Below are 12,909 nucleotides of genomic sequence, written 5' to 3'. Positions count from 1 at the left end.
AAGAAAATAATTAAAAGAAGAAAATATTAACATAGCAAGAAGAAATGCAGATGCTAGGCCATATTAACGACAAATTAAAACTTTAATTTTTCATAAAACCTTTTCAGAAATAATTTCAAAAACACGTTAATCATTTTAAAAATCTTTTTGTTGCATCTATCACTTCATAAAGCAAAATATATCATAGATACGAGATAAACTAAAAAGATTACGTATATTTTACTAGAATTTATCAAACACATTTTGTACCTTGATGTCCAACCGGTAGAAGTAATGTTTAGTCTTTTTTGTGCTCATAAATTTTGTAGAGAGTAGTCCCAATTTTGTTTTTCATGATTTGCTAGTCTAAACACACAAATAGTTTAATTGTTTTCTTGATTGGGTTGTGTCTTATGTTCTCTTTTTTGCTATTAGATCATTAGCGAAGATTCAAAAATATTTTCTTAGTTTGTTTGTGTAGGCCGAGTGCTTACAAGTAGGATTCCTTGAGTTTTGAATTGAATCCTTGCCTAAAATCATGCTACACCTATTGCTAGATGAATTGTGAAGTGAAATTGTATATGATTTGATGAGTTTCTCTTGAATTGGAATTAAGAAAGTTGAGGCCGAATTGTTCGAAGCTGAAGCCCTTGCCTCTTTTAAACTTGACTTTGAAATTGTTGAATTCATTTTGCTTGTTTTTCTTGTTCTTTAGAAGTCACTCTTTTTTTAGGTTCACCATAATGAACCAACCTTGGAATTGAGCCACTTAGTGTCGAATTTTTCATTATAAGCTTAAAAAAAAGTGTGAAATTGTTTCTAAGTCTTTTTCTGCTTAAAGTTTCTTCCATAAGGAAATAAATAGTAAATGTTGACAAGAATAGATTATGATAACAATAAATCACATTTTAAAGTCTGCAATCTACTTTAACAATGTAGGATTAAATACTAATAAGAGATTAAAGATATAAGAGATCAGATAACCACAATTATATGAATTAATTTGTCAAATTAAAAGAAGCAACAATTAATATTGCATTTATGTTTTAGAACATTTTCTTCACACTTTCAACATTATTTCTCCTTTACATTTAAGAGATGTATGTTTCGGTAATTGCAAACTTGATTTTTTTTCTCTCGTGACTTTTAGTTTCAAATTTAAACACAAATTAAAATATGATTCTAATAGATTTAAACACTCAACTCCATTGTGTGGAGTCAATCAATAAATCAATCCAACTTAAACTAGTAATCAATCAAAACTTACTATAATATTATTTAAGTAAAAAATCATAAAGAGAAGACAAGAGATACTAAGATAAGATAAAAATATGTGGATAAATATTCATAGATGATATTAGTTTTTTCAGTGATTTAATTAGAATAAAATAAAAAAATAAAGTGTTTACAAAGTTGAGAATTAGACTAAAATTAAAAAAAGGAAATTAAATTGGAAGATTAATATATAATATAATGAATAAGGAAACCAAGGTCGTGAATCAACCATTCAAAAATACCAGAATTTTAGTGTAGTTTCATTTGTTATAGTCTTAATAGAGAATTATGATGCAACATATCTCTATCATATGTACTTGTTCTTTTTGGTCTGTTGTTCCAACTGCATATCATCTTCTTGTACTACTCCATTAATTGAAGTGTTTGGTTTCCCGATAAACAATGCTGGTCATATTACTTTTAGACTTAACAAATTGTGATCACATTTTGTTTATTGGTTTGATATTTTTAGTATTTTTCTGTCAATATTAATCCTTTTCTGGTTTTTTTAAGGTATTTGTTCGCTTTGGTTTAAAAAAAAGAAGAAAATAAACACTTTTTTACTAAAAAATGACATCTTTGTATTATAATTACAAAATCAGAGGCTAATAACTAGCCATATTATTATTAAGGGTTCCTATATAAAAATGATAATTTAGTTTTAACAAACTTACACACTTTTAATTTAAAAATGAAAATATTATTTATCAATTTTTTATTTAGATTTATTTTGCTGATAAAATATCTTTAAATTAGCTATTATCATTAAGGATATATATGCTTCCTGGTACATGTAGAAAATAAAAGTATAGTATCTTTTTAATAAGCTAGAATTAGTTGTACATAAATTAGTTTGTAAAACTTCACTTATTTACAGAAATGATATTTTAATATCCTAAAAGTTAAAACATTTAGGATACAACCCTAAAACCTAATGCTTCTTCATTTTAATGAGACCCGTCAAATCCCGGATAGTAAAATAACAATAAATTTGTCATGAAATTAGTTTTAATGATAACATTAATGTTAAAATATGAGAGCCTATCATTTATTTACATCTTTATTTCAATTTGTTCTTAAACTAATTTTAGTTTAGAAAGAAGTTCATTTTATTTTATTGTTTTTCAACCAAGAATAAAATGAACATAAAAGAGAATACTTCAAGAATATTTCAACCTGTATACACAGTTAACAAGAGATCATCGCTATCTATGCTTAAGCTTCTTTTTTTATCAACAAAAAATAAATGAATAAATACGAGGTATTTAAAGGATATCTCAACCTATCATACAATACATAACTAACAAGCATAGTCCTACAACTCAAAAAAGTCCTCCTAAAAGTTTTTGACAGACCTCATACACATTAGTGGTTTCAAACACCAATCAGAGTAGGGAAAACATACCCCATGTGCTTTGGACCCAAGACCAGACTTTCAGTTGAGCCAGAGTAAAAATCTCATTATGATATATCCTTCCACCTCTAAAGATCTTCTTGTTCCTGTGTTTGCGTAATTATCCTACCACTGCTATCCACACACAACCCCAAATCAGATTAACACTATCTTTGACTCCGCTTATTAAGGAAATAATAATTATCAAATTATATGCAATTATTGTATGCAATATTGTACGATATTGTACCCAATTATATGCAATTAATTTAATAATTATAGTATCTCATGATTAGTATCCCTACCTAATTAGATTGTAATTTGGAGAGAGAAACTTCCTATATATTTCTTATACATGAAGTGATGTAACAATACACATAAGAGAATAAGAAACATCTCTTCTTCTTACCATTTTTTATCATTTTTTTATACCGCTCACCTTGAAATTAGCGAAGTAGTTTTCATGCTCCTGATGATTCGTCGCTGCCAACCTCATTCACTCATAACACTTAACCCATACAAATTAGGTAACTCTGCATGTGTATGAAAGGTGAGACGTGTTTTCCTCTTCCTCCCCACACATACATCAAATATTATCCGTCACGCAACTCCCCTTCTTGCCAAATTCGCCTTAGACGCTATTTTGTCTTCCAAAACCCTCCATGTTGTGAGATGGATGATGATTGTGCCTTATTCCTCCAGAAACCCTGAAACAATCCCTCTTGTCCACCTGAGCATCTTCCTTAAAAATATCGTATGCAAATTTGATCGTGTAAACTTTTGTCGCGTCATCTTTCCAAACCCAAGAATATTCCTTAAGCTTCTTTTACATACCTTCCACACTTTCAAAGCAAATGCAGCTCAAAACTTATACCAAAACACACCCGGAACAGTCAGTCAAAAATTCGTTCAAATTTTCTTATTTTTTTTAATTTAAAACTTTTTTATGAAAAATTCGTCCAAATATTTTAATAAACAATTAAAATAAATGTTTTTGCTCAAGTTGGCGATGATGGGTAGAGCTTTTAATTTTATTGAAAGATAATTTGGCCAGTACACCTAGGGCTGCGGTGTGAACGTATGTACTAAAAAGTATTTAATTTTATGTTTTCACGGTTATTGATACTGATATAGAAAAAACTCGAATAAAGAATAGTTTAAAAAAATAAGTTGGATCTAATGTTAATTTAAGGTGACAAGAAACAGCTTATAAAAACAAGATAGGTTAAAAAGAATTGAAGACCTAAATAAATAATTTTGAGTTTTATTTGTTTTCAAATGAATATCTGAGAGATATACACTGGGCATATCTTTATTTGTTGGAGTAAAATTTAGAAATTCATTGAAAGGGAGAAACTATAATACAATTTGTTTTAGAAAGCACAAAATTCTGGTATAGGAAATTGTGGTGAATATATAATGGTCTTTATAAATATCTCCTACAAATTTGTAGAGTTGGCAGCTTTACTTTTGTTCAATAGGTCAATTTGAACAATCCGTAATAAACTCTTTTACTTTAAATACTCAAGGGTAAACTCATTGAAACCGTATTGTACTTTTCAAATATGTAGTGGTAGAGATGAAGTGTGGTGGGTCAGATTTAGGGTTATAATAAAACCACAATTCCAAATTCATTATTTCATGGTTTGCATGGTATTGGATTCCGCTTTAACATAATCTACTTTTAGGGCGAAAATTTTGAAGAAATGGCCTACTTTTTTGTTATGTAATTAGGGTGAAAGATATATAACTTGACAAATTTGAAGTTTATTATGATATTTTCTTTATACTATAATCCCTAAACTGCACTAATCGTTCTATAGCACAGGGCTAAAGATATTTATGAAATATATACACTCCTCTCTTGTTTTGATAAAAAAAAATGCGTATAGACACCTGATATGATCTAGTGCATGTGCGTGACTTAAGAGTACGTAGTGACACTATTCTATTAAGCTTTAGTTTTGCCAAAGGAAACCAAAAACATAGTCATGCATGCATGTGTTAACATGATAAACACAGTTAGGTACGTAAAATCTAGTTATCCCTAATAGAAAATTTCATTAAAATTAACACATTATTTAGTCTTGCCTCTATTTAAACACTCCAACCCCCATTATTAAGTTATCGGTATTTCTCTTTCTCCCTCTTCCCCACCCCACCTTCTCTCTATCACAATCAAAAAAAAATAATGGATAAAAAACAGTGCAATACGTCTCAAGATCCTGAAGTGAGAAAAGGGCCATGGACAATGGAAGAAGATTTGATCTTGATCAACTATATTTCGAATCATGGGGAAGGTGTTTGGAACTCTTTGGCCAAAGCTGCTGGTAAGCATAAGCATATTTTTGTTCTTCAACTTTTATTATACTTTGAGTATTATATTTTTTATAATTTTTTTCTTGTTTTTTTTTTCGTTCAAACTTAAACCCAAGGGTGCGAGAAAATGATTCATCATTATGCATGCTATAACAGGTCTTAAACGTACTGGAAAGAGTTGCCGGCTTAGGTGGCTAAACTACCTCCGTCCTGATGTTAGAAGAGGGAATATTACAGCCGAGGAACAACTTTTGATCATGGAGCTTCACGCAAAGTGGGGAAACAGGTAAATTTTGAACATTTTTTGTTAATTAATATCATGAAAATTGACAAAGGAAACAAATATATATATTTTTTCCACATAAATGATATTCTTTACCCGGAAATTATATATTTTTTGTCAACTATTGTTTATTTTCGAACCATTGAAGAAGTTTTTTTGCTTTCTTTTAAGTTGTAGTATTTGATTTTGGAGGCATTCGAACTAGAAGGCCCATGAGTACAAATATTCTTGGAAGACTATATTTGAGGGGGATCGAGGGAGTGTAGTCGGGGAGAAAACTCTAGCCAAGGAAAGGTTAAACATATGGGGATTTTGTGGAACTTTTGGCCACAAATATTATCTTAGATAAAATCTGTATTTAATTTTTTAAGATCTTTCAAAATGATTGTGTTCGATTGCCTCCAAATCCAAGAATTGGACTGTTTTCCTTTGAAGGACATTTTATGCATCAATCCTTACTGTTGCATTAATCCTCGCTCGCCCTAGCTCTCCCTCTCTCCTATATATGTATGCATATGGCTGGCGGGAGAGAGGTCCTTTAGATCTAACAATAATCACAACCTATTAATCAACACCAACCTTCTTCTTCCTCTTCTTCTTCTTCTTCTTCTTCTCCTTCTTCTTCTTCACTTGATATTCAATTCTGTTCTCCTATTTAAATTCGTCATAAACTCTTTTTCAATGGATGGTTTTCAAATTTTTTTCATATTTTAGCATTACTTTTTACTTCTAATTATTCGTCTAAAAGTTGCAGGTGAATAAGCTGCGTGGAAGATTCTTTATATTTATTTTCGACTGAAAATAAATCATATATGATATTTTTTCATCATATATATAGAAAACCTAAACAGTTATGAGAAAAACCATATATAAACACATTATTGCCTGCTTTTAAATGAATGGAAAAAAATAGATGACGTAAGGGTTTGGACATGAGATGAAAAAATTGTTGATGATAATAAAATATATGAAAGTTAGAAAAGGGAGATGAATTGCAGATGGAAAGACGAGAAAATTGGGTGTAAATAGTAAAGATAAAAGAGATTACCTTAAACAAGAAATAGATGGTATTTGAAGTTGTTTCTGAGTAGTTAGTAGTATATATAACTAGATATAAAGGTGTTTTAATTTTTCAAAGCGGCATCTAGTTTTACAAATGACTATTTCTATAAGGCTTATGAGCGAGGACTAAATAAGTTGGACAAGAGGACCTTCCACTTTAGGTTGAACTCATGGAAGTGCGCATATCTTTATAGCTTTCTAGTTCGGATGAAAGAGAGTTTGAGTGAAAATAGACCCAAACCATACACTTTTGGCTCTTCTTAACAAGGGCAGGTGTCCTTGTAAATTTTAGAGCCTCCCCTTGAAGATATACTTACATAGTGCATATATAAACTGATGATATACTTACATAGTGCATATAAAAACTAGTTAGCACCATCCTTACTTTCTCGGTATCAGAAATTCCCTCTCAACCAGAAAACCAATCATCAACCAATAATAATAAAAGTGGGAAAGAAAACATTTAATCCAAACTGAGTTTTCAAATATTACATTTACTATATATGTGTAATAAAAATGAATAGTATTAATGAGGCGAGCATTGAAACGTGGCCTTTTTTGAAATAAGCAAGATGAATTTATAGTGAAACAGGTTAATGACGCAAATTATTACAAGAAATGAAGGTGACGTGATTAAGAGTTGCTAGAAAATTTGTATGCGTTGGTGCGTATATGTATGCGTTATGCGTGTATGTATGAAGGGATATGGATGGAAAAGAGAATAGGAGACGTTTTGATTGAACCATACTCTCTCTAGTCTCTACCTGAGGCATGCTTTGAGAAACCTGATTTTCTGTTCTTAGAGAGCCCTTGCTACAAAGCAAAGGAATTATCTTCATACAGCAAAGGAAATTTAGCATCTTACGTACCTCAACACTGGTCGATTTATAAGTGTGAGTCCAAGATAACGTCACATTGATTCTCAGCCATGGAACATGGCTTCCATCAGACCCACAACCGTATTTAATATAGGTGTTGCCACTTTTTAGTTAATCAATAAAAGCTGTGGCAGTCATATATATAGGCAGTTTTTAATTACATTTCCATTTAATGCTTTATCTTTCAAGCAAATTAAACAAAATGTTTTAACTTACTCTCCCTCATTCACACTCGTGCACCCTCTTTTCCCCAACGCATTTCTACAACCGAGTAGCATTCTAGGTTTGTTCTGGCTATCCGCTTACTCTCTCGTGAATACAACTGTACTCATCAAATTGTTTGATATTGTTGTCTAAGAAAACTGATTAAAGGCAACACATTTTTTTCAAAAAAGCAAATTCTTCTCCTACTCTTTTTGTTCTAATCAAAGTACAAAGTATTTTCTTCCACACTATTTACTCATCCACAAAAAAACTTCAGGTTCCAAAAATTTTTACAGCCAAAAGCGTTAAAAAACCAGTAAGGTACTATTCAGTTACATGACACTGTCTTCTAGAAATAAATCATTCACCATGCAGGTGGTCAAAAATTGCCAAGCAACTACCAGGAAGGACTGATAATGAGATAAAAAACTTCTGGAGGACCAGGATCCAGAAGCACATCAAGCAAGCTGATCAGCAACAGAGTAATTCTAATTCTGAGATAAATGATCATCAAGCTAGCACTAGCCAAGTGTCCACCATGGCTGAGCCCATGGAGACCTACTCTTCACCCTGTTACCAAGGAATGTTAGAGCCATTTTCAACTCAGTTACCCAATATTCCTGATCAATCCAGTTGTTGTACCAATGACAACAACAATTATTGGAGCATGGAGGATTTCTGGTCAATGCAGTTACTGAACGGGGATTAAATAAATAATAAATATTATAAAGATAAACTAAGTGCTTAATTAAGTTCCATAAAGCTGGAATATCTCCTGCTCAAAACATATATCATTAGGTTTGTTTATATATAAAGTAGTTGGATGTTTGGTTTTGCGTACAATTATATGTCAGAATCTAATTAGTTATGTGCTGTAATATATACGAGATCTTATATTAAACTCTTTTTGCATGCTTTTATATCAAATGAGATGCTATGTGAATTAGATATGGTTGAGGAACACAAAGTTTCCGACGTCTAATATAATTCCAGTGGCAGGCTTGTCATGATTGTCTGTTTAAACGTAAGTGGATATCACAATTTTTGTCTGTGTCACGCTCAACTAGCTGATGACTATGCCCTGTAAAATTAGTACTTTTAATTATTTCATAGAGGGTTTTCAGAGAATAAAAAATTATGTTCTTATAGGTATATAGATCAAACATCTGTAAACAGGTGATTATGAACATCATACATTCACTATGTATGAGTAGGGTAATGTAGAGGAAGGTGGTAGTAAATATTTTTTCTCTTTATTGTATATATAGGTTTTTTTTGGATATATATATATATATATATATATATATCCCTTTTTTATACGGCTAAACAACCCAGTTGCCTCTTTTCAATATATTTGTTCTTTCTGTTAAAAAAATAACCATGTTGGTAAACTGTTCTTCTTCTCTTTCTTATTAAGCTTTAAAATGTTAACAAATGTTGTTAGCCCTGTAGGTTATGTAAGAGCCCGTAAGATGTGTTTGGGATGGTAAGATAGTAGTGTCAAACTCACCTTCATATAAACGGAAAGACAGCCAGACAAGTATGGGCATGAACTTGCATTTACATTGGGAAAAAGAAAAATCCCCATATATATGTATATATATGTACATGTATATATATACATCACCTAACTAAAGCCACAACATATTGACGCGTGGTCACAGAATAGCAACCATAGCTATGTTTGTTAACAATTCAACTTCCTTTTTCTTATTACCCATTCTTGTGCATAGCCATGCAACGTTTTAAAGACCGACGGAAACCTAACTCTTGTCCATGATGCATTGGTGTTTCACATGGGCCTCATAAATTCATCCCATTACACCACATCCCTTTGAGATTAAGAAAACACCAATATGCATGCGTAAGTTGTCATTATTTTTTAAATCAGTTGGCAGCTAATGCATCCCTTGTAACGTTGATTACTAGCTAACAGTGGTTCGTTCTGATTTTTCATAGGCATTGATAGTTTTCATCATGGCATTGTTCATATGCATAAGCTATGATATGAGGTAATTGTAACTGAAGGAGTTTGTCATGTTGTGAGCACCAAGTTAGGCCAGTGAGGACAGTAGAGTAAGAGCATTCACGGCGTACCAAACTTCAACTTTAGTTTAGCTTCCAACACTTATTCGGACAAAGAGGGCTGAGAGGATGACTAAGAGACTAGTCCTGGGATTGTGCCATGTCCTATTAAGGAAACAAGGACAATTGCTTGTAGGCTTTAACTTTGTGCCTACGCGATGCGAAAAGGAACATACAGCATCTATCAGCCACTCGTTCTATTTAGTCACATGTTATATGTGCAAAATTCAATTTCAACTCCCAAAAGAAAACTCGCACGTGATGTGATAAGGAAGATTCACGTGGTAGGTCGGCCACTTGAACAAAACGTGATAGAATTGAACAAAGGAGCCTGTCATAATTTTGAACAATGATACAAACACATCCATTTTCTTATTCTATTCTCTTTACCCCTTCATATAAAAACTATAAAATCAATCCATCATATATAAAAGAGTTAGTTTTAATTAATATTATACAAACTTTTAGTTTGTACTCTAAAGTTTTGAAAACATTGATTATAGAATTAATTTTAAAAAAAAATATCAGATATAACGTTGAAAGTCATGATCAAAAGCTTTGTTATACATTCTAATACAGGATTTCTTTAACTGGTAACGAAAGTATTAGCAATACACTTTTTAAATACGTTTTCTCGATCGAGATGTATGGAAAGATTGCAAAATCAGAAGAAGAAGAAATTAATAGTGTTCCTAACACTTCTCATAACTCTGCACATGATTCAAGAAATATTTACCCTAAAAGCACATCTACTGGCATGGAATGAGATAACTCATCATTAATAGATTTACCATAAATAAAAAAAGATACTTCTTTCGTCCCATAATGAGTACAAGTTTCGATCTAGATATTAATAACAGCAGTAATTTGAAGACAAATTGAGAACATCAGTTAAATTAAAATAAAAGCTAAAATCCTCATCACTGTGAAACAAATAGAGTGAAAGAGACTATAAAATATATTTGTTTGTTTCTTATAAAAAGGAGTACTGTGTATTATTTTTTATTATTTAGTAACGTCTCGAATTTGAATTTTCTGAGTGAAAAAAATAATAGAGAAAACTCGAGTAAAAATGACCAGTTAAACTTTTAAGGTGGAGATTAGTCTTTAATGAAGATGTTTATAAAATATTATCCCTCAGTTTATGGTACTAGTGACTTATCAGATTTAACCTTCACTTTTTTCTTGCATATCTTTAAATACTTTTTATATCTATCTGTATTTATTCTCCTTTTATTAGATCAACCGTAGATCTCTAATTCGCATTCTTTTCTCATAGTTTTCGTACTACTTTTCTTCTCATATTCCACCCATTTCAGACCCATGAACATGTCTGAAAAAAAGTTACCCTTTAATCAATACTTCTAGCTATTTTAGTGGAATCATCCTTCCCTTTCAGTTCTCTTCTTTATGATGTTTTTCTTTTTCTAACTTTGATAGTTGTTTCGTGTCACTTTTTATATACCACATTTTGCACTTGTTGAAAATATTGCTTTCTTTTCACTCTCTGTATTAACGTTTTTTCACGAGGGTGTAAATAAAAAAGGATATAAAGAAGAAGAAGGCCGATAAAAAAAAAGAAAAAAGAAAGAAAGAAAAAGATATACGATACAAAAGAAAGAGAAATATCGAAAGAAGAATTTGTTGAAATAAGCTGAAAATGTGTCAAAATAAATTATTTCTTTAGATTTTGAAGTCTCATTTAATTTAATTTAATTTTGAAATATCCTAAATCTTTGTTATTTGGGAGGAAGCTTTTTAGATGTATTAATAATCGAAAGAAAATCGATATATGTAGTTGATTCAAAATATGAACACCTACTACAAATCTCTAATTATATATACATACATCGTTAGATGAAGAATAAATTATTTTTGTAGCGTTAACTATTCCTTATTTTTAAGAAAGAGGGAAAATATGTTTAAATAAGCAACATATACTTGTATGTCATAAGATAATCTCAAATAAGTTTTCTAAAACACTATTTTGTGAGAAATTGAAGTGTGGAGTATGAAGTCTTACATTGAGTGGAGATAAGTGAGGTGAACAAAATATAAGGAAAAGACCTACAAACCTAAAGTCAAGATTTGGGGTTGAAAGTGGTGCCAAATACTCTATAATATAGTTTGACTCATGACTTGAGACTCATCGGATCCATGTCTCCTAGGTTAGATACCGACTCTCCCCGTTACGTCCACTTGAGGAACTCAACAATTAACATCGTCAGTGGAAAGTATTATATGAGTAGATCACTTGTGGGTAAAATACTTTCAAAGGGGATTGAGTATGCAATATTGTGTGGAGACTTGCACTTGAGGGGGGGATTGCGAGGAATTCAAGTGTGGAGTTTAAAGTCCCACATTGAGTGGAGATGAGTAAGGTGAGCGATATATAAGGATAAATGCCCACAAACTTAATGCTTTAAGGTTTTGGGTTGAACGTGGTGTCAATGTCTCTTATATATAAGTTGGTCCATGGCTCGAGACTCATCGGATCCATGTCTGAAATGCCAAACGATGATTCATGGAAGTGATAGACGGACAAGAGTTGCACCAAAGGTCTCATTAAGACAAAAGACGTAGGGAAGGTCTCAAACTCAGTATTTACATTTTAGATATAGAATCAAATGTTTGTTATATGTTTTCACACTCGTTTTGATATCAAGAATTAATAGAGAATGTTTTAAATTAAAACGAATAACAAAATTGGAGAATAGAGTGTGTTTATAAGCACAATTGTGTTCATAAATATAATGTACTTAAATATTTCAAAGAACAAATATATTTCCTAAGGGATTTCAAATTGATTTCAAATATAATTGTACACCTATTGATTAATTCAAGTTTGTATAGGAAAGTTTTCAAAAAATAGTGTACGGGATTGATAATGTTTTTCGAAATATATTCACAAGAATATAAAACCAGATTAAATCTAATTGTGCTCACATTTTAATTTAAGTTTAATCTGGAAAGTGTTGATAATATATTTAAATTAATATTTAAGAATAGAAAGACTTCTTAATTCATAAATAATCTAAGATATTTTTTTAGCAATACCCATGCTTTTAGATATAAAATTTATTAATTCCTGAGAATTACGAAAGGTTTCTAAATGTGTTTTAGGCACATCAAGACGCACATAAACCAACATCCAGAGTTTTCAAACTCAGTGTTTGACAAAAAATGAGAAGACTGATGAATGAGAATTATGAAAATCAATCATTGAAGTTTCATCCAGTCATTGTGCAAATCAAGATTGTTCTCGCCGGTTGACCTAGTCGTCGTTGACTTCAAAGGCAGGCAGTGACTCCTCCTATTTCTGGCGGTTTCTGTTCTCCCTCTTGGGTGTTGGAGAGCGACCCCGTTGAAATAGAGGGGACCCTACCTGTTGATTGCACTTCGACGATCAAGTCAGTATTGGGCTAAGAAAC

The 12,909-nt window shown here is 31.4% G+C and overlaps 1 protein-coding gene across 1 annotated transcript; it reads left to right on the top strand.

The window, feature by feature from the left end:
• Window positions 1-4,553: 4,553 nt before the first annotated feature.
• Window positions 4,554-8,339, top strand: MYB21 (myb domain protein 21). The gene is made up of 3 exons (XM_068633283.2): window positions 4,554-4,977; window positions 5,123-5,252; window positions 7,769-8,339. Exons 1-3 carry the CDS (start codon window positions 4,839-4,841, stop codon window positions 8,100-8,102), a joined length of 603 nt encoding a protein of 200 aa, XP_068489384.1. The 5' UTR covers window positions 4,554-4,838; the 3' UTR covers window positions 8,103-8,339.
• Window positions 8,340-12,909: the final 4,570 nt, after the last annotated feature.

The sequence above is a fragment of the Phaseolus vulgaris genome, chromosome 8 (assembly GCF_051622355.1).
Source record: "Phaseolus vulgaris cultivar YP4 chromosome 8, ASM5162235v1, whole genome shotgun sequence".
Taxonomy (NCBI): domain Eukaryota; kingdom Viridiplantae; phylum Streptophyta; class Magnoliopsida; order Fabales; family Fabaceae; genus Phaseolus; species Phaseolus vulgaris.
This window is presented reverse-complemented; position numbering and strand designations above follow the sequence as displayed.

Coding starts and splice junctions, on each gene's coding strand:
- MYB21 (XM_068633283.2), top strand. CDS start 4,839: ATGGATAAAAAACAGTGCAATACGTCTCAAGATCCTGAAGTGAGAAAA. Junction 4,978..5,122: donor CTCTTTGGCCAAAGCTGCTG/GTAAGCATAAGC, acceptor ATGCTATAACAG/GTCTTAAACGTACTGGAAAG. Junction 5,253..7,768: donor CACGCAAAGTGGGGAAACAG/GTAAATTTTGAA, acceptor TTCACCATGCAG/GTGGTCAAAAATTGCCAAGC.